Source organism: Rhinolophus ferrumequinum, chromosome 8, assembly GCF_004115265.2.
Source record: "Rhinolophus ferrumequinum isolate MPI-CBG mRhiFer1 chromosome 8, mRhiFer1_v1.p, whole genome shotgun sequence".
Taxonomy (NCBI): Eukaryota; Metazoa; Chordata; class Mammalia; order Chiroptera; family Rhinolophidae; genus Rhinolophus; species Rhinolophus ferrumequinum.
The window spans coordinates 16,296,363-16,316,847 of NC_046291.1; the positions used below are offsets into that span (position 1 = coordinate 16,296,363).

General features: G+C 41.1%; 1 protein-coding gene across 1 annotated transcript in view; it reads left to right on the forward strand.

Annotated features, from left to right (window-relative positions):
- Positions 1–20,485, forward strand: part of LOC117025817 (solute carrier family 23 member 3) — an 88,712-nt gene that overhangs the window by 10,545 nt on the left and 57,682 nt on the right. Inside the window, exons 9-12 of the mRNA XM_033112051.1 lie at positions 2,171–2,347; positions 2,733–2,945; positions 10,381–10,519; positions 11,111–11,169. Of these exons, the coding sequence (XP_032967942.1) occupies positions 2,171–2,347; positions 2,733–2,945; positions 10,381–10,519; positions 11,111–11,169 (588 nt within the window). The remainder of the gene's footprint in view (positions 1–2,170; positions 2,348–2,732; positions 2,946–10,380; positions 10,520–11,110; positions 11,170–20,485) is intronic.

A 20,485-nucleotide genomic window follows, 5' to 3' on the forward strand; every position in this document is an offset into this window, starting at 1 on the left:
TTTAAATCCACAGGAAAAATCAAACTTCCTGTCAAGTAGCCATAGTTAATGAGCATCTACTACCGTGTTTCCCCGAAAATAAGACCTAGCCGGGCCATCAGCTCTAATGCGTCTTTTGGAGCAAAAATTAATATAAGACCCAGTATTATATTAGATCTGGTATTATATTATATTAATATGTTATATTAATATATTATATCAAAGACCCGGTCTTGCATTATATTAAAATAAGACCAGGTCTTATATTAATTTTTGCTCCAAAAGACGCATTAGAGCTGATGGTCTGGCTAGGTCTTATTTTCGGGGAAACACGGTATGTTTATGTTAAGGCTACAAATCGAGTTGTTGAAGTAGGAACATTGGTTTCCAGGAGGTCCAGAGTCTGCAGCAGAGCATGATGTTGATAGCAGTGCCTTGCAGTGGGAATGTGGGAGATGAGGGAAGTGGGAGTTAATTCATCGTGTCTACTCTGTGATCGCTGTGCGTTGTATTCATGACTTCTCAGTCTTTCAGGTTCTTCTTGAAATGGGATTTGGGCTTTCCTGTTTGCTTCTGGACACAGAGTTTATTAGCTCTTTGTTTATGTGTCATTGTTCTCTTTGAGAATTTGACAATAGCTGTGGACCTCTTCTCCCCAAATGAGTATACACATGTATGTGCAAATTTTGAATGTAATTCTAGAGGATTCACATGCATAAACTTGAAGAATCTGTCTTAGAGAATATATATGTATATATGATTGTATATTAACTTACTGAATTTGTCATTATACGTATATTTAAGGAATATATATATATTTAAGGAATATACAGAGGGTGCCAAAAATGTATACGTATTTTAGGAAAGGAAAAAAATTGTAGTAAAATTGTAATACTCCATATATACCAGTAACAAAAGATGAATACAAGTTATGTGTATACATTTTTTTGGTATCCTCAGTGTGTGTGTGTATGTATGTGTGTGTGTGTGTGTGTGTGTATATATATATATATATATATATATATACACACAGAGGGTGCCAAAAAAATGTATACACATTTTAAGAAAGGAAAAAATTTTATTAAAATTGTGATACAATGAATGATGCTAGCATTCATTTGATTGACGCCATCTTTTTTTTTTATTCTTATTAGTTTCAGGTGCACAAGACAAAGCAATACTTAGACGTTTATCATTTATATCCCTCACACTGTGGACCCCCCTCCCCCCATCCACTATCTCTCTGACATCGCACCGAGCCATCCCATTTCCACTGTCTCCACTCCCAATGCTGTACTCCGCCTCTTGTAAGTGTATACATACATATATATACATATATATATATAATATTATAGTTGGCATTCATTATTGTTCAGCTTCAGGTGTACAGTGCAGTGATTGACGCCATCTTTTGAGCGAACATGATACAACACATTGCTACCGTTAATTCAATTGAACTTCAAAAAGTAATGCATAGATAACATCTCTTAAAAGGTGTACATTTTTTTGGCACCCCCAGTATACGTTTAAGGAATATATATATATATATATATATGTGTGTGTGTGTGTATATATATAGTATTAATATAATATATTAATGTATATTTAAGGAATGTATATATATTTGAAGTTCTGAGAGCTTCCAGAGTTTTGTTTTTAGATAATGATCAAATGATTTGAATTTCCTGCCGATGACACTTACGACTTACGATGTTTTATAAGACAAGAACTATTCCTTTCTTCTAGAAGTTCTGGGAAAAGATACCGTTGACGTATTTCTTAGGAATGTGATAAAATTGCAACAAGAATGGGTTAGGTTTCCACATTAAGTTATATTATTAGGAAGCGGAACCTCTAATATCAATATGCTAAGACTTAAACACTGTAGAAGAAAGAGATGTTTCATGCCCCCTAGGAACTTAATGTGGAAAAAAGCCCCTCAACATTTTAAATAGATTTTTAGTGGCTGATAGGTACTAAGATTGGTGCTCAGTTAGTTGTATACTGGGGTGGGAAGGTGGGGTGGGTAAGGGGTAAGGGTGAGTAGGGAGAGTGTAAATGCATGTCTTCTGTTTTATTAGGGAGGATTTTTACAAGTTCATTTGATATAGAACTGTTTGGTGGTACACCCCACTCCCCACAGGTCAGTAGTACCCTAGGATGCTTTGCTAAAATTAAGACTCTCCTACAGATGGAGGAACTGGAGCAAGGCCTGTTGAAGAAGCCATGGGCATGGCTACAGCTTGACAAGAACTCCCTGTTGGCCAAGGCTTATATCACCAAGCAGGGGTATGCCTTGCTGATTTCAGATCTTCAAAGAGTGTGGCATGAACAGGTGGACACTAGTGTGGTCAGCCAGCGAGCCAAGGTAAGTGTGAAGAGAAGTACTACTGTGGGGTGGTAATGACCTGTCAGCTGCCAAGGAAGGTTGAATCAGGTTGGGACAATTCCAATTAATGTCCTGCACTTTTACCTATAGCCCTGGGATCTTTCTATATAGTTGTGTGTGTGTGTGTGTGTGTGTGTGTGTGTGTGTGTTAGTTTCTATACTGCATACAGTTAAAGCAGAATTGTGAACTAGGCCAGTTGATCTCTCTTTTTATTTTCTTCTTTTCTGTTCTGATGTTTTTCTTTCCTTCCCTTTCTCTCATGCCCACTGTCTTCATGTTCACCAGAGTTTTCCTTGGCTGTTACTTATGAAGGAGTCAGTTGCCTTTTAGCACCCTCGCTCTGTACTTCTGCTGTCTTTTTAGGAGTTGAACAAGCGCCTGACTGCTCCCCCTGAGGCCTTTCTCTGTCATTTGGGTGATCTGCTTCGCCCGCTGTTTAACGACATTGCTTGCCCTGGCAAAGCAACCTTCTCCTGTGATCATGTGGCAGAGGCACTGATACTACGGGTGCGAAGTGAACTCTCCGGTCTCCCCTTCTATTGGAATTTCCACTGCATCCTAGCCAGTCCTTCCCTGGTAAGTGCAATTCAAATATGGGGTAGGGAAGGGGACTGCCAGCTGCTTTGAGATGAAGCTTTAGGTGCTCTTATTTTTTTTGTAAACTCCATTTGAAATTGTCCAGTTAGAAAACTTTCCTTGACTAGACAGAAGGCAAAAGGATTCTTGATGGTACATCCTGTCCTTGCAAAGGGAGCAGAGTTCTACATGCTTTATTGGGTGTCTTTATTTATTACTTTATTTGTTCAACATTTATTAAGTATCTACTATGGGCCAGTTGTTGGGTGTCCAGATCTAAAACAACATAGCCTGTTCCTGGAGTTCATAATCTAGTGAGAAGACAGACAGGAAACAAAGTGAGAAGATGGGAAACAGGATAAAGTATGGTAAATTATTTGATTGAGGTAAGTCCAGGATGAATGAGGATCTAAAAAACCATTATGTGTGTGTGTGTGTGTGTACATATATGTTGTATATGTATGTGTTGAAGCAGCCGTGGGCATGGCTACAGCTTGCTAAGAACTCCCTGTTGGTGTGATAAATATATGGTGCGATAAAAAATATATATATATGGTGTGATAAAAAAAAATACGGTGAATGCTGCTGCTGAGTGCCATCCAATGGAAAGGCAGGGATCTTTAATACGGAAGCAGCGCATCGAACTTTAGTAACAGTGTGTGACAAGTTTCAACTTGTTCAGTGCAGTCAGTCGGGTGTGAGCTACGGTTGAGAGCAGGTGTGTTTTAAAGTGTTCCGTAAATGATCCTCTATTATGACAACGCTCCATGTCACACATCACTTTTGTTTTGGCAATTTCTATCAAACAAAAACATTACGGTGTGTCCTCATCTACCTTATTCATTGGATCTGGCACTGTGCGACTTCTGGCTCTTCCCCAAAGTCAAAATGACCATGAAAGGTAAACGTTTTGAAATGATGCAGGACATCAAGGCAGCCACAACAGTGCAACTAAAGACACTCATGAAAGAGGACTTCCAGAACTGCTTTAGAAAGTGGCAAGAATGATGGGATAAGTGTGTTGAAAACGAGGCGGAGTATATTGAGGGGGATTAATGGCAATGTGTCTTTTACTGTAATAAATTATTTTTATTTAAACATTCACCATAGTTTTTGATCACATTTCGTCATGTACATACAAGGTCAATTAAGTTCGTGAACTTGTTGCAACGATGTTGCTAACCTTTTTTTGATATCAGGGATTATTCATTATGAATTTATACTATTTGTACCATTTGTAACCATTCATTATGAATTTGTACCAACAGGACAAATAGTTAACCAAGTTCACTATTTGGAAGTGCTGAAAAGGCTGCGTGAAAAAGTTAGATGACCTGAACTTTTCGCCAGCAATTCATGGCTCTTGCATCACAACAATGCACCCGCTCACACACCCTGTCTGTGAGGGAGTTTTCAGCCAGTAAACAAATAACTGTATTGGAACACCCTCCCTACTCACCTGATCTGGCCCCCAATGACTTCTTTCTTTACCCGAAGATAAAGGAAATATTGAAAGGAAGACATTTTGATGACCTTCAGGGCATCAAGGGTAATATGATGACAGGTCTGATGGCCATTCCAGAAAAAGTTCCAAAATTTCTTTGAGGGGTGGACTAGGCACTGGCGTCAGTGCGTAGGTTCCCAAGGGGAGTACTTTGAAGGTGACCATAGTGATATTCAGCAATGAGATATGTAGCACTTTTTCTAGGATGAGTTCACGAACTTAATTGTCTGACCTCGTATGTATACTATATAATAGTTTCTGAGCTGAGTTTTGAAGATCAGGAGGAACTAACTCGGAGAACTTTGTGACTGCAGGGAGTTGAGAGAAATGAAGTAGGCAGTGGACAGATCTTGAAGGATTATAATGAGTTTGGATTTTATCCCAAAGGCAATAGGGATTCATTGAAAAACTTTAAGCAGGGTTTTAACATGATCCAACTTGTAATTGATCAAGATCACTCTGGCTACAGGGTCGAGTATGTACCAGTATTAGGTACCTTTCTGAACATTATTTTGTCATTTAATCCTTACAACTGTCCTGCAAGATAAGTATTATTTTCTTAGTTTCTCAGCATCGGAGACTGATATTGAAGGTAATTTGTCCAAAGTCATGAGCTTGTAAGTGAATGCACTGGCATTTGACTTGCAGATAGGTCTGATTTGAGAGCCCACTTTCAGGGACTCGGAGGATATGGTCCTGTGCTCACTTGGAGTATTCCAGGCCCCGAGAGCTTTTATTAGAAATTGGTGAGTTAAGAATGGACATTAAGAATTAGTTTGTAGGAATTACTGCTGCTGGTCCCTTCCACGCTTTTATGTAAACAGAGCTTTTTGCAGTGAGTAGCATTAGAGGATGGGGTCTTCTGCACAAGGCCTAAGGGTGTAGATGTACCATCACAGGGATGTGACACGTGGGCCTCATTTCCTATCCCCCTTCTTTAGTCTCCTAGAGGTGCTGTGGTGCTTTGGCATCAATAGGGTGGACTGAACAAAGTGCGTTTTTGAGAAACTGTTCTCTGGTGTTTGTTTTTGAGCTGGAACCCAGTAAAGCTAGATTGAGTGATTGGAGAACTACATCTCATTCATTTCTGAGTTTCTGAGGCCCATTGACAGTGCTTAGTGGATAATAGTCACTCATATTGATTTCAATTGAATTTCTTAATGAAATTTTCCATCCTGCTTTACATAGAGAATTTACTTCTTTGGTTCAAAACCCCTGTAATTTTTTCTAAGTAACACCAGAGGGCAATGTTCCCTCAGTGATGCTTGTTCTGGGACCACCACATTTGGGCCACCTTTGGGAAGCTCAAGTGATAGCTAGTCTGATTTTGCATGATACAGTCCTAGAAATTCAGAATAGAGTGATTGGAGAGGCAGTTCTCTGTAGAGGCTGATGGGCTCTAATAGTTTTTTCTTTCAAAAGAATATAGTAAAGAACACTTGTATAATGATATTATAACTGAAAATAATGTGTAAAGAAAAAAATAGCTATTCTAGATAAATTCTTCCAATTGAAGAGCTGCACTAAGACAAGAAGCAACAGTGTTTAGCGCGGAATGAGTCTTGGTTGGCTGTGGGCAGAAGTGAGCATTGAGCAGCTTATGAACAATTATGCTTTAAGGTAAAATAAAATATTTAGTTTTACAAGAAGACGAAGAATGCCATCCTAGGGAAATCCCTGAACCTGAGGAAGCTTTATAGGGAAAAAGCTAGAGCCAGTGGACACTGGCGAGACGTAGGCGGATACTATTTCAGTCTTGTGTGTGTGTGTCTGTGAGGTCACATAGTCATAATTTTTGTTTGTTACTCATTCTTGTGATAGTTTTTATTTAAATTTTTTTGAATGAGTAAGTCATGCCAAAGGGAAACATTTCAGACAACATTTAAGGGTATATAGTAAAAAAATATATCTTCTTTTTTTTTTTTTTTAATTTATTGGGGTGACTGACAATTGTTAGTAAAACATAGATTTCAGGTGTGCAATTCTGTATCACATCATCTATAAATTACATTGTGTGTTATATCTTCTTTGTACCCCCTTTTTCCAGTCCCTCATTTTCCTTCTCTAAAGCAACTTCTGATACCAGCTTCTTGCCAATTCTTAAAGAAAGCTATATATATATATATATATATATATATATATATATATATATATATATGTATGTGTAGATGTATGAATATATATACATGAGTATATATATACATATGTATATATATATACCCATGTAATCAAATACATATCTGATATATACATACATATGTATGTATCTTCACAAATGGCAGCACACTATTCATTCTGTTCAGTACCTTGCTTTTTTTCACTTAATTATATTAGGTTGGTGCAAAAGTAATTGCGGTTTAAAAGGTTAAAAATAATTGCAAAAACTGCAAGTACTTTTGCACCAACCTAATAGAACTTAGAAATTATTCACAGCAATGCATTTAGAAGACCTGCTTTAATATTTTTTTAATGGCAGCGTAGCGTTTTATTTAATGAATATATCAGCACGTTAATTGATATGCCACTAGTAGATACTTAAGTTGTTTCCATTCTTTTGTTATTATAGGTAGTAAATATCCTTGTGTTTACTTTTTCTACTTGCAAGAAGTGGAAAAGCTGAATCAAGGAATATTTGCTTCTTTAATCTCGCTACCATAATGCCAAATTGTCTTCCAGAGAGATTATGCAGCTTAATTCTTACTAGTCATACAGGAGAGTAGGAGAGAACCTGTTTCCTTGCACCCTCTACAGCATAGTGTATTCACATTAATAATTTAATAGTTCTTAAGTCTCTGCAAGATATTATGGAATATATAAAGCTTCGGCTCTCCGCTTTCTAACACTGAGCCCATTTCCATTTCTGACCAACCTCTCTTCGTCTCCTCCTCCCTTCCCACTGTGTATTCTTTCTGTATCTAATGTAATTCTTTTTGTTGTTATATATTTTTTTCTAATGTAATTCTTGATAGTCCATATTTTGACTTCCAAATTTGTCACCTCTTTGGCAATTTTATAATTCCTAGGACTAACAGGCAAAGGTGTTTTTTTGGTGGTGGTGGTGTTTTTTTTTGTGGTAGAAAGAGCAAAGAGCACAGGCTTTGGAACCAGCAGGGCTGAATTTGTAACCCAGCTCCACCACTTTAACTACGTATATTGCCTGGGATAAGTTACTGAATTTTTATGAGACTTGTTTTCTTCATCTATGAAATGGAGATCACAACCTTCCTGTGGAGTTGTAAGGATAAAATATATAAGGATTACGTGTGTAATATTACTTACCCTTAGCATTACAGTGGACCTGTGAGACCAAATACTCCAATGCCATAATTTTTCTTTTTAGAAAAGATTAGGACCATGAGAGTAGTTGGGACTAGCCATTTTTACATCTAGGTTCTGTCAGAGCCAGGACCAGAATCTAGGTCCCTTAATACCCAGACTGTTACTCTTGGGATTGATAACTCCCATTCTGCTCTCCTGCCTATGACCTATGGGAAATCTGAAGACATTGCAGGAAATTATAAATAGCTTTTCCTCTGGAGATGACTGCCAACTCCTTCTATGTCCACTACATTTCCTGACCTTAACTCTTGAGCTCTTTGAGGACAGAGGCCTTGTAGGGACAGAGCATGCAGTAGGCACACAGTAGGTATTTATTGAATGGACTTGTTGCACTGCTTCTCTTCATATACTGCTGTCTGTAAATGAAGTGGGGGTGGGGTGGGTGTGTCCCTGACTTCCTAAAGCACTTCAAGATTTTTCCTTGTAGTGTCTGTGGATTTGCTTTGAAATCCATTCCTTCAGCCACAATGCCTTGTTCTAATTAACTGATCTAAGTTAGTGTGCATCTAACTTTGAAGTGAGTTATACCCCAGTGATTCAGAGTGATGTAACCCAATCCTATGAAATATTTTAGAAGTTAAAATATTTACTGATAAAAAGCTTTTTTTTTTCCCTCTTTGCTCTGTAGACATTGGAGTCCGATAGATAATTTCAGGTGCCTGGTATGGCATTACCATATTTAATCAGACATGGCATTGATTCAAAACTGTTTTTAATCATGTTTCGTGTTGTTATATTGACTACCACTCAAAGAAATTGCTATTAAGGGGCCCTCCTAGGGAGACTGGGTAATTACCTTTAGGAGTTTCCGTTATTTGAGAATGGATGGTGATACTGCTTGGTTAGTAAGTACAATTACTTTCAACCCACCAAACATTGACTTGCTTTGATACACATATTCACCTGTTTTTCCTCCTGATCTACCTTGAACAGAGCCAAAGTTTCCAAAAACAATTCCTAGGAAAGAAGGTTGGCTCTAGAGCAGATAAATTTTCCCGAAGCAGCATTTCTGCCACATTCTGAACAGTCCTTCCTGGAGGCTTATGTTCATATGAAGGACCTGAGCTGGGAGACAGTGCCAGGTTGGGACGTGCTGTGTGATGGAAAGAAGTGACTGCTATCTAGAGCTGCACTTGATTTCTGGCCTTCCACTTTGCTCCAGTACTCCTGCATTTCTTGGGTCCTGGTGCTGGTACAAAAGCTGCTGCCACTAACCCCTAGTCTCCTCCCCCTACATTAGAGAAATGTGGGGAAAAGTCTTTTCCTTTCTGTTTGAGCCACAATACAATTGGAGTTTTTAGTAGTAAGTTTTACCAGAAAATCAGTGGACGATGAGAACACAAAAGTCTAAAGAGTTCAGACTTCTGATCCTCATCGAGATGAGCCTGGCTTGCACATCTTGTGGGTAACTCCAGCACCATTCCCTCATTTCAAGCCTCTGTGCGGTATCTTGTCTAACAGTTCTCCCTTTTAAATTTAGAGCCGGGATTGGTGTACTATGGCCAGCAGGCCAACTCTGGCTTGGTGCCTATTTTTGTCAAGTTTTATTGGAACCCAGCCACTCTCTTTTATTACATGTTGTCTATGGCTGCTTTCATGCTCCAACAGCAGAGTTGAGTATTGCGACAGGGCCTGTATGGGCCACAGAACCGAAAATATTGACTCTCTGGCCCTTACAGAAAAAGTTTGCTGACCTCTGGTCTAGGGCATTTCTTCTTAGTGCCTCCTTCAGCTCATCTGCTTGGAGGAAGGGAAAGAAACACTGATAACATCCCAAGCCACAAATAGATTATTGATTTTAGTCATTTTCTTTGGCTAAGGCTTTCATCTTTTGAAGAAGGCTAATGGGCACCTTGCATAGGAGAATGAAATTATTATTTTGTAGAGCTGTACATTGTCATATGAGAACATCATAGCTGCATTGCAGTACAGCTATGCTTGCGACCTTCTTACGTTTTGTTAAGAGCAAGGTATGTGTGGGTGGTTTAGTCCTTCCTAGGCTCGTCTCTTGGTGACTGCTTTGCTTCTATTACAACACCGACCTTAGACTTTGCCGCATTTTTGGGAACACTTGAAACTCAGGGCTCATTCAGGACTATCATCAGCCTTGAAATAGCGCTTCATTAGTGTCTGGGTCTAATTTGACTTTGAAATCTCTCTACTTCCTGTGGATTTTTGTCTTCTGTTATACTCAAGCTAGCATACTCTGTTGTAGCCACACCTACTTTCTTAAACGTTACTTGGATCTTCTGCTTTTGTCTCTCAATCTCTGCTGAGAATTGAGTTAACACTTTTCTCTTATCAGCTGTTTCACATCCTTCTCTTTAATCACAACTCTAGGTTACGTATTCACTAGTATTCTCCTTTATTCTTCTCCTTTTATCTTTGCCACAAAGAGAATCCTTGAACTTCTTTCATACACTTATTTAATGATTATATTTGTGTTTACGTTCATATAAATAGATTGCTTGTCTATGAAACCAGAAGTTCCAATGAAAACATTAATCTTCAGTACTTTTTCTAGTTCCTGATACAGTATTAAGGAACGTTTTGTAAATATCTTTTGGCTAATTGATATCTCTTCCATGGTAGGTCTCCCAACATTTGATTCGTCCTCTGATGGGCATGAGCCTGGCGTTGCAGTGCCAAGTGAGGGATCTCGCAACCTTGCTTCATATGAAAGATCTAGAGATCCAGGACTACCAGGAGAGTGGGGCTACACTGAGCCGAGGTGAGAGGACATTTTTTGAGATGTTGGGTGGGGAATGATACAGATAATCAAATGCGTCTCAGAAAAGGGGAGACTCATTTGCATTAGAGGGCGGGTGCTGGGTACTTACCCAAACTGGAGACTTGATGCTTGGTGACACTTCTCTTTCCCTCGAGTACCTGGCTGGTGCCCAACTGGCCAATAGAAGCTGTAACCGAGTCCAGACATGCCTTAGGCAATGGTAAGGAAAGACTTTGGAAAGGGGCCAGTAGCTATACAAAACTGTGTGAGGGTCATCATGAACTTGGGACTTTAAGAAGCTGCATAGCTCCAACTTCAAAATAAAAATTCAGTTTGACCTTTGTCTTTGTTCAGGAAAATCTCTTAGAGCACATGCTGCCACTGTACCTGTCATTTGTTAGGTACTAATCACCTTCTCCTCCTCCTGTTTGCACACAGACTGTCTTCTCTTCTCCCACTGGACTAGGTACCTCTGGGTAGTGTATCTTTGTGCTCTTTTCTAAGAAATCCTGGGCTTTGTTGCCTTTCCATCTCACAGGTAGGAAGCTCGTCCTAAGACTCATTTTTTTTCTGTATCGCTTCTTATTACAGGTCGGTTGAAGACAGAGCCGTTTGAAGAAAATTCCTTCTTGGAACAATTTATGGTAGAGGTAGAGTATTTGTTATTTCCTTTCTCCTTGTGCAGTTTTGCTTTACTTCCTCTTTCCAGATGTCCGAGTGGTGACTTGTGTTTGGCTGTTAGGTTGCTTACATGATTGGAAAGTCCTTTCTCTGAAAAAGTTGCCTATTGAGTCTGATAAAGCTTGAGGTATACACGGGAAAAATGGGGGAAACAAGGGGGAGAACGTAAAAGGCAAAAATGGGCTGATTAACATTTGCAAAACATCTTGTTGAAAACCTAGACATTTCATTCGGTCTTCTCTAACCTTGGAAAGCTTGGTTGACCAGTTGCTAAATTTTTGCTTGTTGAGATCTGATCACAGGTCTGGACTGTGGAATGGGGGCGAGTCATTATTGCTTATCCAGGCCCTTCAACATCCCACGGTAGAGGAAGGTGAAAAGCGCAGGGCTACCATCTGGGGACTGTCTTGTGGGCACAGTAGGCTGTGGAAAATCACAGTGTTTACACAAGGGCACTGGCAAAGGAATGAATGGGGAGTAGATAATTGTGGCCTGTCAGAAGCTCCTGCCTAGGTTTCCCTTCTAAGGATTGAGCTTGGCCAAAAGAAACAACTGTTAAATGCCAAGCAGGGGGAGTATTAATAATAGTGACCTTTGATAATACCAGTCAATATTGATCTTCTCCTTCTCTAACTCTTCTGGGACTTGTTGGTTGTACAGTTAGTACCTTAGTAGAATTATTGCCCTATTTTCTAATTATATGTGTTACCCAAGTTGGAACTTTATTATGTAGGTAAATAATGCTATTATAACACAGTGGTTTTCGAACGTAATCCATTCCGGAAGACCGTTCGAGTTCTGAAACATTCGAAAACAGCCGACAGCTAGGCCTCAGGATCTTGCACTCAGCAGAAGCCGCGTGACATGTTCGGCTTCCGAGGCGTGCTTGAAAATCAAAGCATTTGCTTCTGGGTTTACGACGTTCGTAAACCGAAGTGTTCGTCAACGGAGACGTTCGAGAAAACCGAGGTGCTACTGTATTGCTATGTATAGATTATTCATATTTCTATCTTGTCTTCTAGGCTAATTTGTAAACTCCTTGTGGATAGGGGCTATAACTCATATTTCTCTTGAACTTGGAATTAGTACTTTATACAGGGCGAGGCATGAAGCAGGTGTTCTTGAGTTGGAACCTTCTGTTCTGCCTCTGTGCGTTGACCGAGCAATGACTCCAGAATGCTTGGGGTCTGAACACTAAGGACAAAAACTGTGAGTCAAGTGCTCAGTGCATCTGCTGAAGCAATTGTAACTCTGAAGAAGAAGGAAAGCATGTATTGTTAAGTCCTGAAGCAGAATAGGTTTCAAGTCTTCATGGAGAAAGACCATGAAACCTAGACTTGTAACAGAGAGCAGTTTCCTAAGCCGTTTTTCTGAGTTAGCTTCCTCTGTCTAGAAGTTTGGCTATTAAGGAGGTTAGCATAGGCTGGGTATGATACAGCAGTTCCCGGCCTCAGCCCCTTGGTTAAATGGAAGGCTTTTTCTTAGCCTAACAGAGGGGTCCTTTCCTGATCTAGTGCCTACATACCTATCCTTGGTTTCTTGACATTTTTATTTATGTACTGTATGCTTCAGCTATATAGAATGACTTCTCTCAGAGCCTCTATTTTCTCATTTGTAAAATTAGAGGCTCATCTCTTCCCTGTTATTAGGGCAGGGGGAAGTGAATGCATATAGAATCCAGGTGCTAGCCCAGGAAAGATATTTGTGTTTTGGAACCAACTACTTCAAGAATACTGGTCCTCTAGGCTCTGGGTGGATCACATCCAAACCACACAGACTTGTAGAATTTTATTACATCTGGAAAGGATCTGGGAGCTAGGTAGTTGTAGCTTTCCATTTCATAGATTAAGAAATTGGGCCTCAGGTTAAGTGACTTGCCTAAGGTCATGTAGCTGTAGCTATATGTTTAGGACCTCCTACACTTCTTGTCTAGGATTATCCCTGTATTGTTTTGATACTTTGGTGGTACACACCAGTTAGAGGACAGTTAAGGGCTAGGATAATGTGGAATGCTTGTAACCTCTGGGATCACTGAATGTCTTGCATAGCTGCTAGAACTGAAAGGTTTCCTAACGGGACAGAATTTCTTATGGCCGCTGCATCTTTTCAGTTACTCTGCTTGCCTGGGGTCCTACGAACAGGACACAGAAGGGTCATGGGGTCACTCAAGACTGAGCTGAAAGGATGTGCCATCAAAATAAGCAACATAGGAAGATAAACAAACCAGGGCCAGAGAACTCGGGATGAAGGTGCGGGGAAGGGGGGGGGAGGGGTGGGCCAGGACTGATGTCAGAGGACCATGCGGTCAAGTGCCTGGGGCTTGTTTTTCCTGCTTCTCACTCGGGCTGTTGCTAGGCAAGAGGCCCTGGAGGTAGGCAGTGGGGCAGTAGGGCAGGGAGCTTTCTAGGATACTAAGGCCAGGAAAAATATTTAAGAATTGAGTAGGGGTTACCTCTCCATATTCAGTTCTTTTTTTACCCTTTCACCCAAGCGTCTCTGATTTCTCTAAGGGGGCCAGTTGATGGTGGCCTAACCAGAGGGGGAATACTGGCGATGCTGATACAAGTCAGCTGGGTGGGATGGCTGCTGGCATGATCCTCATCGAGGGCAAAAGCCCCCCATAGAGCATTTCCTAGGCCTAGAGGCTGAAAGACACCTTTAGGAGTGCAAGAGGAGTCAGGCATTGGGGACTATTACTGCATGGCAGTAGGAATGATGTTAAAGGGGCACTTTAGCAGGATTGGGCTGGCACAGCCCACTCTCAGTCTAGTCCACTGGAGGGAGTTCCTTCCCCTGGCCCCATCCATGCCTCTCTCTCTCCATCTGGTTGCCATCAGGCTGTGCGGCTGCTGGCGGGGCTCTTTATTTATTTATCCCAGTGTAATGGGGTGAGGAGGGAGCTGGCCTAAGGCTGGCATTCCGAGGCCAGGCCACTGAGCCACAGGCGGTTTGCATGGGTGTGTGAGTCACTGGGGCTGCATGCTGCTCAAACCAGACTCGGCCAGGCTCAGGGACAGAGGCAGCCCAAAATAGAGCCCCGCCCTCTGCAGCTGGCAACCCCTGGCGAGGAATCAGCCCTTGACACTAAAACCTGGGCAGTTGCATGAGGTTGGCTTCCTTAGGGCGGGGGCCTTAACAGAGATAGAGACTTCTTCTCTGTCTTCAGAGGAGAGTATTCAGCAAAGCAGGCACTTCTCCTGCTGCATTCTGACTGCCTTGGAAGGCTAATCTGTTCAGTATAATACTTTAACCACTTTCTGTGATACAGTTTTCGTTATATAACTCCAGTTAACATTGATTTGACTCAGCATCCTAAACGTAGCCATGGCCTTTGTGTCCTGTCTAGTTTAGTTACTAACTTCTTCCCCTGTCTGGTTGCACCGATTCTAAAGCAGATGCTTCAAGCTATGAAGATAGTCATTGCTGCTCTTAGGAAGCTAGAGGTTATAGCAAAGACACCTGGGGAAAATGAGCAGACCTTTAATCTGAAAACTGCTGTCCTGTTGGGTTCATTCACAGACAGCTTCTACTTTTCCTTGGCTGGCTTTACCTAGGAGTGTGTACTTGATCCTCTCTTCACTCTCTTGCTGAGTTATCTCACCCAGACCCCAGCTTCAACTATCATTAGTACACCACCGAGTACCAAGTTTATATCTCCACTGTGTTTCAGGCCCATATTCCTTCCTGCATATTTGACCTTTCCCCCTGGATGTCCCACATGCAGCATGTTCAAACTTAATAATCTACTCCCCTAAACCTATTTCTCCTCTTATGTACATTAGCTTGGGGAATTGTACCATTATCCATTCCATTTTCTAAGCTAGAAACTTACCCACTTTTCTCTTTGTCCTTATTTCCAAAGCCTCACTTGTCAACTGTCTTTTGAGTCTGCTGTTTTTCTATATTCCAGCTTCTAGTGCCTCAGATTCCCCATACTCCGCTCCATTTTTGGTTTGACCATGCATCAGCCTCCTAACTTGTCTCCTAGTCAATACTTATTCCCCTCCGGTTGAACTTGCAGTTATGTCCGAGTGGTCTCATGGAAACAGAAACCTGATTACGTCACTGGAGAGTGACATAGTGCTTAAAGTCCTTTAGTGGTTCTCAGTTGCCTATAGGACAAAGTTCAGAACTCTTCGCATGTCACACAAGATCATTCATGATGTGCTCCCACCGTCCTGCTCCTTCAGCCTGATCCTTTGTCACTTGCCCATAGCGCCCCACAATTTCATCAGACTGAAGTATTATTGGCAGCTTCCCGTCCATACATCTCTGACCCATTTGCCGGTATTTTCTCTGTCCTCACAACAGACTCCTGTTCCACTTTCCCCACTCTGCTCAGGCATCATCTCTTTTGGGAGTTTTCCGTGACAGTTTTTCCTTTTCTTAGCCCACTCTCCTTCTTCCAAGCTCAGGTACAGTCCCCTGTACCTCCTCTGCCACTCTGGTCTGAGCCACTGTTGTCTCTTTCCTGCATTTTTACAATAGCTTCCTTACTGGTATCCCTGCTGCTACCCCTACCCCCTTCTGGACCATTACCAACAAAGTGAGCTTATTAAAACACAAGTCACATCATGCTATTGTCTACATATTGCTGCTCTCCTGCTGCAAGCCCTTCCCTAGCTTCATATTTCACTTACAGGGTAAAACCCAAAGACCTTCCAATGGCCTACGAAACCCTGCATGATCTGGACCTTATTACCTGTGCGATCTCATCTCCTATTCCCTCCCTCACTCACTTTCTGTAGCCACATTGGCCTCTTGCTGTTTTTGTAACACTCTAAACATCACCTGCCTTTAGGCCTTTATGCTGCCTGTTCTCTCTGCCTGGAATGCTCTTCAGATATTTGTGTGGCCGAATCCCTCACTTCCTTTAGGTCTGTATTAGTTATCTATTGCTGTATAGCAAATTACTCTAACACTAGTGGCTGAAAACAATAGGCATTTATTATCTCACACAGTTTGTGAGGGTCAGGAATCTGGAAGCAGCTTCCTGATTCTGGCTCAGGGTCTGTCTTAAAATTGCAGTCAAGATGTTGGCTGGGAATGCAGTCATCAGAAGGGGCTGGAGAATTTGCTTCCAGTCTGTCTCACGTGGCTGTTGGCAGGAGGTGCCATTTCCTTGCCACACGGCCTCTTCATAGGGCTGCGCACCTGACACTGCCCTGGCTTCCTCCAGAGCCAGTAATCCCTGAAAGACCAAGACCAAGACCAAAATGGAAGATGCAGTCTTTTTATAACCTAATCTGAGAAGTGCCATCCCATCACTGTCATATCATCTGTACTGTATTCTCTTCATTAGAAGTAACCCACTAAGTCCTGGCCATACTCAACGGGAGCTTAATGAAGCTCCACCTCTTAGGAGTAGGTATGTCCACAAAAAATTGTGGACATATCTACGTGGACTGCACTAACGTCTTTTTTTCAAATGTCTCTTTCACAATGGAGCTAACCTGACTATCCTATTTAAAATTGTAAGCCACATCCTTGCCCCCTGCACCTGGCACGCCCATTTCACTTTACCATGCTCTGCTTTTATTTTTTCCATAGCACTTATTTTCCAATGTATTACCATAACAGTTACTTATTTTATTAGTCATATTGTTTATATGGTCTGTCTCCCTTCTGCTGGAATGTGTATCCTCACCAAGGGCAAGGATGTATGTTTTGTGCACTGATTTAGCCAAAGTGCCTAGAGCAATGTCTCTACATATTGTAGGCTCTCCATAAATATTTGTAGAATGGATGAAGGAATCATATCTTCCCATTCCTTTTTGTTTTCCCTATCGTATGAGGAGGCCATCAACTTATCACTTGTTGGTAGCCTGAGACTCAGCACCCTCCGGTAAATAGATGAGTAGCCAAAGGAGAGGACCACTGTTACATTGCCACTCTATTACCTGCTTTCTTTCTTTGACACTTAGTTTACTGGGAGATAGTCCCAACATCGGGATGAAGCATAAACCTGAATCTTTTATGTATGGAGAAACCCTGGAACCTCTTTTTTAGACCCAGTTAAGAAATTAAGTATCTGAAAAAACCAAAGGAATAGGAACTTAACAAAGTCCTGGAAAGAACATTAGGCATAGAGCCAAAAGTAAGCTATTAAGTTTCTTCTTTCCTCGTCTTTCCTCTCTCTGGGCTCTACTTCCACAATTCGAAGGGCTGTTCCTCTGCCATCCACCTGTATATACGTAGAGGAAGACAAAGGATTCAGAGTATGTTTTGTCAGTATCCTTCGTGGGCATCACACGGAAAGATAAGCCTAGCGGCGTGAGAACGTCTTCCCTACCACCGTGCATGTCAGTTCTCTGCTCATTCATTCTTCTGGTACTTAGGGTAGTGCATGTGCACTCTGCCGGGTGAGCATATCAGGTACCATAATATTGTCATCAAAGAGCTCACTGTGCTTAATGAGCGATGATAATGGGAGCCACAGTAGTGGAGTGACTGGGAAAACTTCCTGTAAAAGACAGGACTTGAACTAGAGTGGAATGGTTTTCCTTCTCAGTTTTGTTAGGGAAATATTTGGAAGGCAATTTAGGTGGAAAGCACATGGGCGAAGGATATAAAATAAGAATAAGAGTGGGTGAGGATTGGTAGAAAATAAGGTTAGCAAGATAATAACTTGAGGCCAGGTTGTGGTGGTGGTGCGGGGGGTGGGGGGCTTAAATGCTGGCTTGGAAGATTGGTGCTTTATTCTGAAGGTAAATGTTTTTCAGCTTCTTTCTGCCTGTCATTCATTTATTTGCCTATTTCAGTCCAATTATTAACATCTATGATTGCATGCAGTGATTCTCAAACAGGCACATCTACGGAAGCTATGGGGCACTTTCTTCTTATAATTATTAATTACTGTTGTAGATAGTGGGAAACCGTTGAAATGTTGACTGGAGAATTGACATCTGAAAGTGATCTTTTAGTAAGATTAGGCTGTCAGTGGTATGCCTGTGTGATCTGAAGAATAGTGGTGCTATGGACAGACTGGGCAAATCATGGGTGGGGCTCAATTAAATCTAATCTTGGGCATATAAAGGAATGGTTTTCCTTATTTAAAACACAAATCCACCAGTATTTGAGCTCTGGAATGAAAATCTCCAGGGAGGAAGGGATGGCTGCACATGTTTCTCAACTATATTTTTTCTGAATTTTGCCTTCTCTTTGGGGTTTTCTCACTGTGTATTCCTATAGTCACCATTGAGCCCTGCTTCCAGGGGTCACCACTTTTCTTTTGGGCCCAAGAATGTATCAAAAGGTCTCTTTCTCTCTTTAACTCTTACAAAGCTTTATAAGCGCTTATACTTTCAAAAGACAATTTATTAACAATTGGAGGGAAAACTAAAAGGAAGTCAATATAGAAAATACAAATGGAATAAAATGACTTATTTCCAAAAGATAGGTTTCTGATTATGGGAATCCCAATAGTGAAGGACTTTATCATATTCCAGATTCTCTTAAAAAAAAAAAAAAAGAAGAAGAAAAAACACCTCAAATTTGTACAGAGGCTAGGTATATAACACAAATAAGTGTATCAGGCTGCATAAAAGGCAGTAGAAATTTGTAGGGGCCTATGGAAAACGAAATCGTATGCCCCCCTGTATGTAGACCCAGATAGGCCAGCACAATTCAACAGCTGCTTCTCTGGGGAGTTGTGTATTTTCATTCAAAGGAAGCTATCCACTCTTCTAAAATGAAAACTGTTTTTTTTTTTTTTTCTGTTTAGCCCCACCAAATCTACTGTTAGTCTCTCATGTGGTTTTAATTTCCAGTCTGAGAAATCTACTTAGTTCAGAATTGAGTTTGAGGCAGTGATGATTGATGCCTTATTTCTGGCAAATATCTAGCCCTTTTAGGCCTAACCTATAAGCTTTACGTACTTTTGGAGCATTTTGCTATGATTCACACAGTTGAGTCTCCCTGTTTTTTCCCCTGGTAGAGGAAGGATTTCACAAAACTCCATTGATTACAGTATGACCATTTAACAATGCCTTACCTTATTTTTTTAAAAAAATGATGGCTTATATATAATTAGAGTTAATTTGAAAACATAAGGTGAAGATCTTTTTCAGTACATACTGGATTTGAATGGATTATAGGACATACAAGTGGGAATGCTCAGGAAAGAGTTTTAAAAATAGGGTTGAAGCTTACGTTGAAAAATGGACCTGTAGGGGTGGCCAGATGGCTCAGTTGGTTAGAGCGCGGTCTCTCAACAACAAGGTTGCTGGTTCAATTCCCGCATGGGATGATGGGCTGTGCCCCCGCAACTAAAGATTGAAAAGGCGACTGGACTTGGAGCTGAGCTGCGCCCTCTACAACTAGATTGAAGGACAACGACTTGGGGCTGATGGCCCCTGGAGAAACACACTGTTCCCCAAAAAAATTAAGAAAAAAAAAGGAAGAAAAATGGACCTGTAAAAATAGATTGGGGAATTATCTGCAAAGCAGCAGTATTTGAAGGCAGGAGCATGGATGCATTTTTTCCTGGGAAGAGCATGGAGAACAGAACAGAAGTCCAACCATGAGATTTGGGGAACAATCATAATTGGAAGGAGTAGTAGGAGCCAGTAAAAGAAATGTGAATGAGATAGGAAGAGAATCTGGATAGAGAAGTAAGTTAGCCAAGAAAGGGGAACTAACTGTTATCAAGTACATACTGTGCATGTGCTAGACACAGTGCTAGGTGCTGCATCTAAATTATAACTTTTAATCCTTACAACAAACCTATGAGGTTGGTGACATTATCCTCAATTTAAAGATAAAGAAGTAGAGGCTCAGGGCTAAGTAAATTGCTTCAAGTCACTCAGCTGATTTACTCATATTTGTCTTTGCTCAAGTCCCATGCTCTTCCCATCACTAAGGAGGGTGATCCACAGTGCCACATGTGGGACAGAGACCAGAGAGAAAGGGTGACTGCCTGAGGAAATTAGATAATTCGTGGTCTTGGGCAACATCAGTGGATTGCAGGCAGCTAAAGAAGGATCAATTGATAAGGCAGTGGAGACAATGTGTGTAGAACCCTCCTCAGACAAGTTTCCCAATGAAAAGGAAATGAGAGCTAGCTGGAGAGCTAGAAGGGGCTTAAGCGTTTGAAAACAAAGGAGAAGCCACTGGAAAAGGAAAGTGATATGTGAAAGCACAGCCCTATGGAGTTGAGCAAAGAAGAAGGATTAGCCCCTCCTCTCGGGTTTGTGGGTGGCATGAGGGCATGTGCCATATTTTGAAGATAGGTGACTTGATTTCTGCCTATTTCCACCCTCTCTCCCCAGGAGGTGTAGCCTTTTT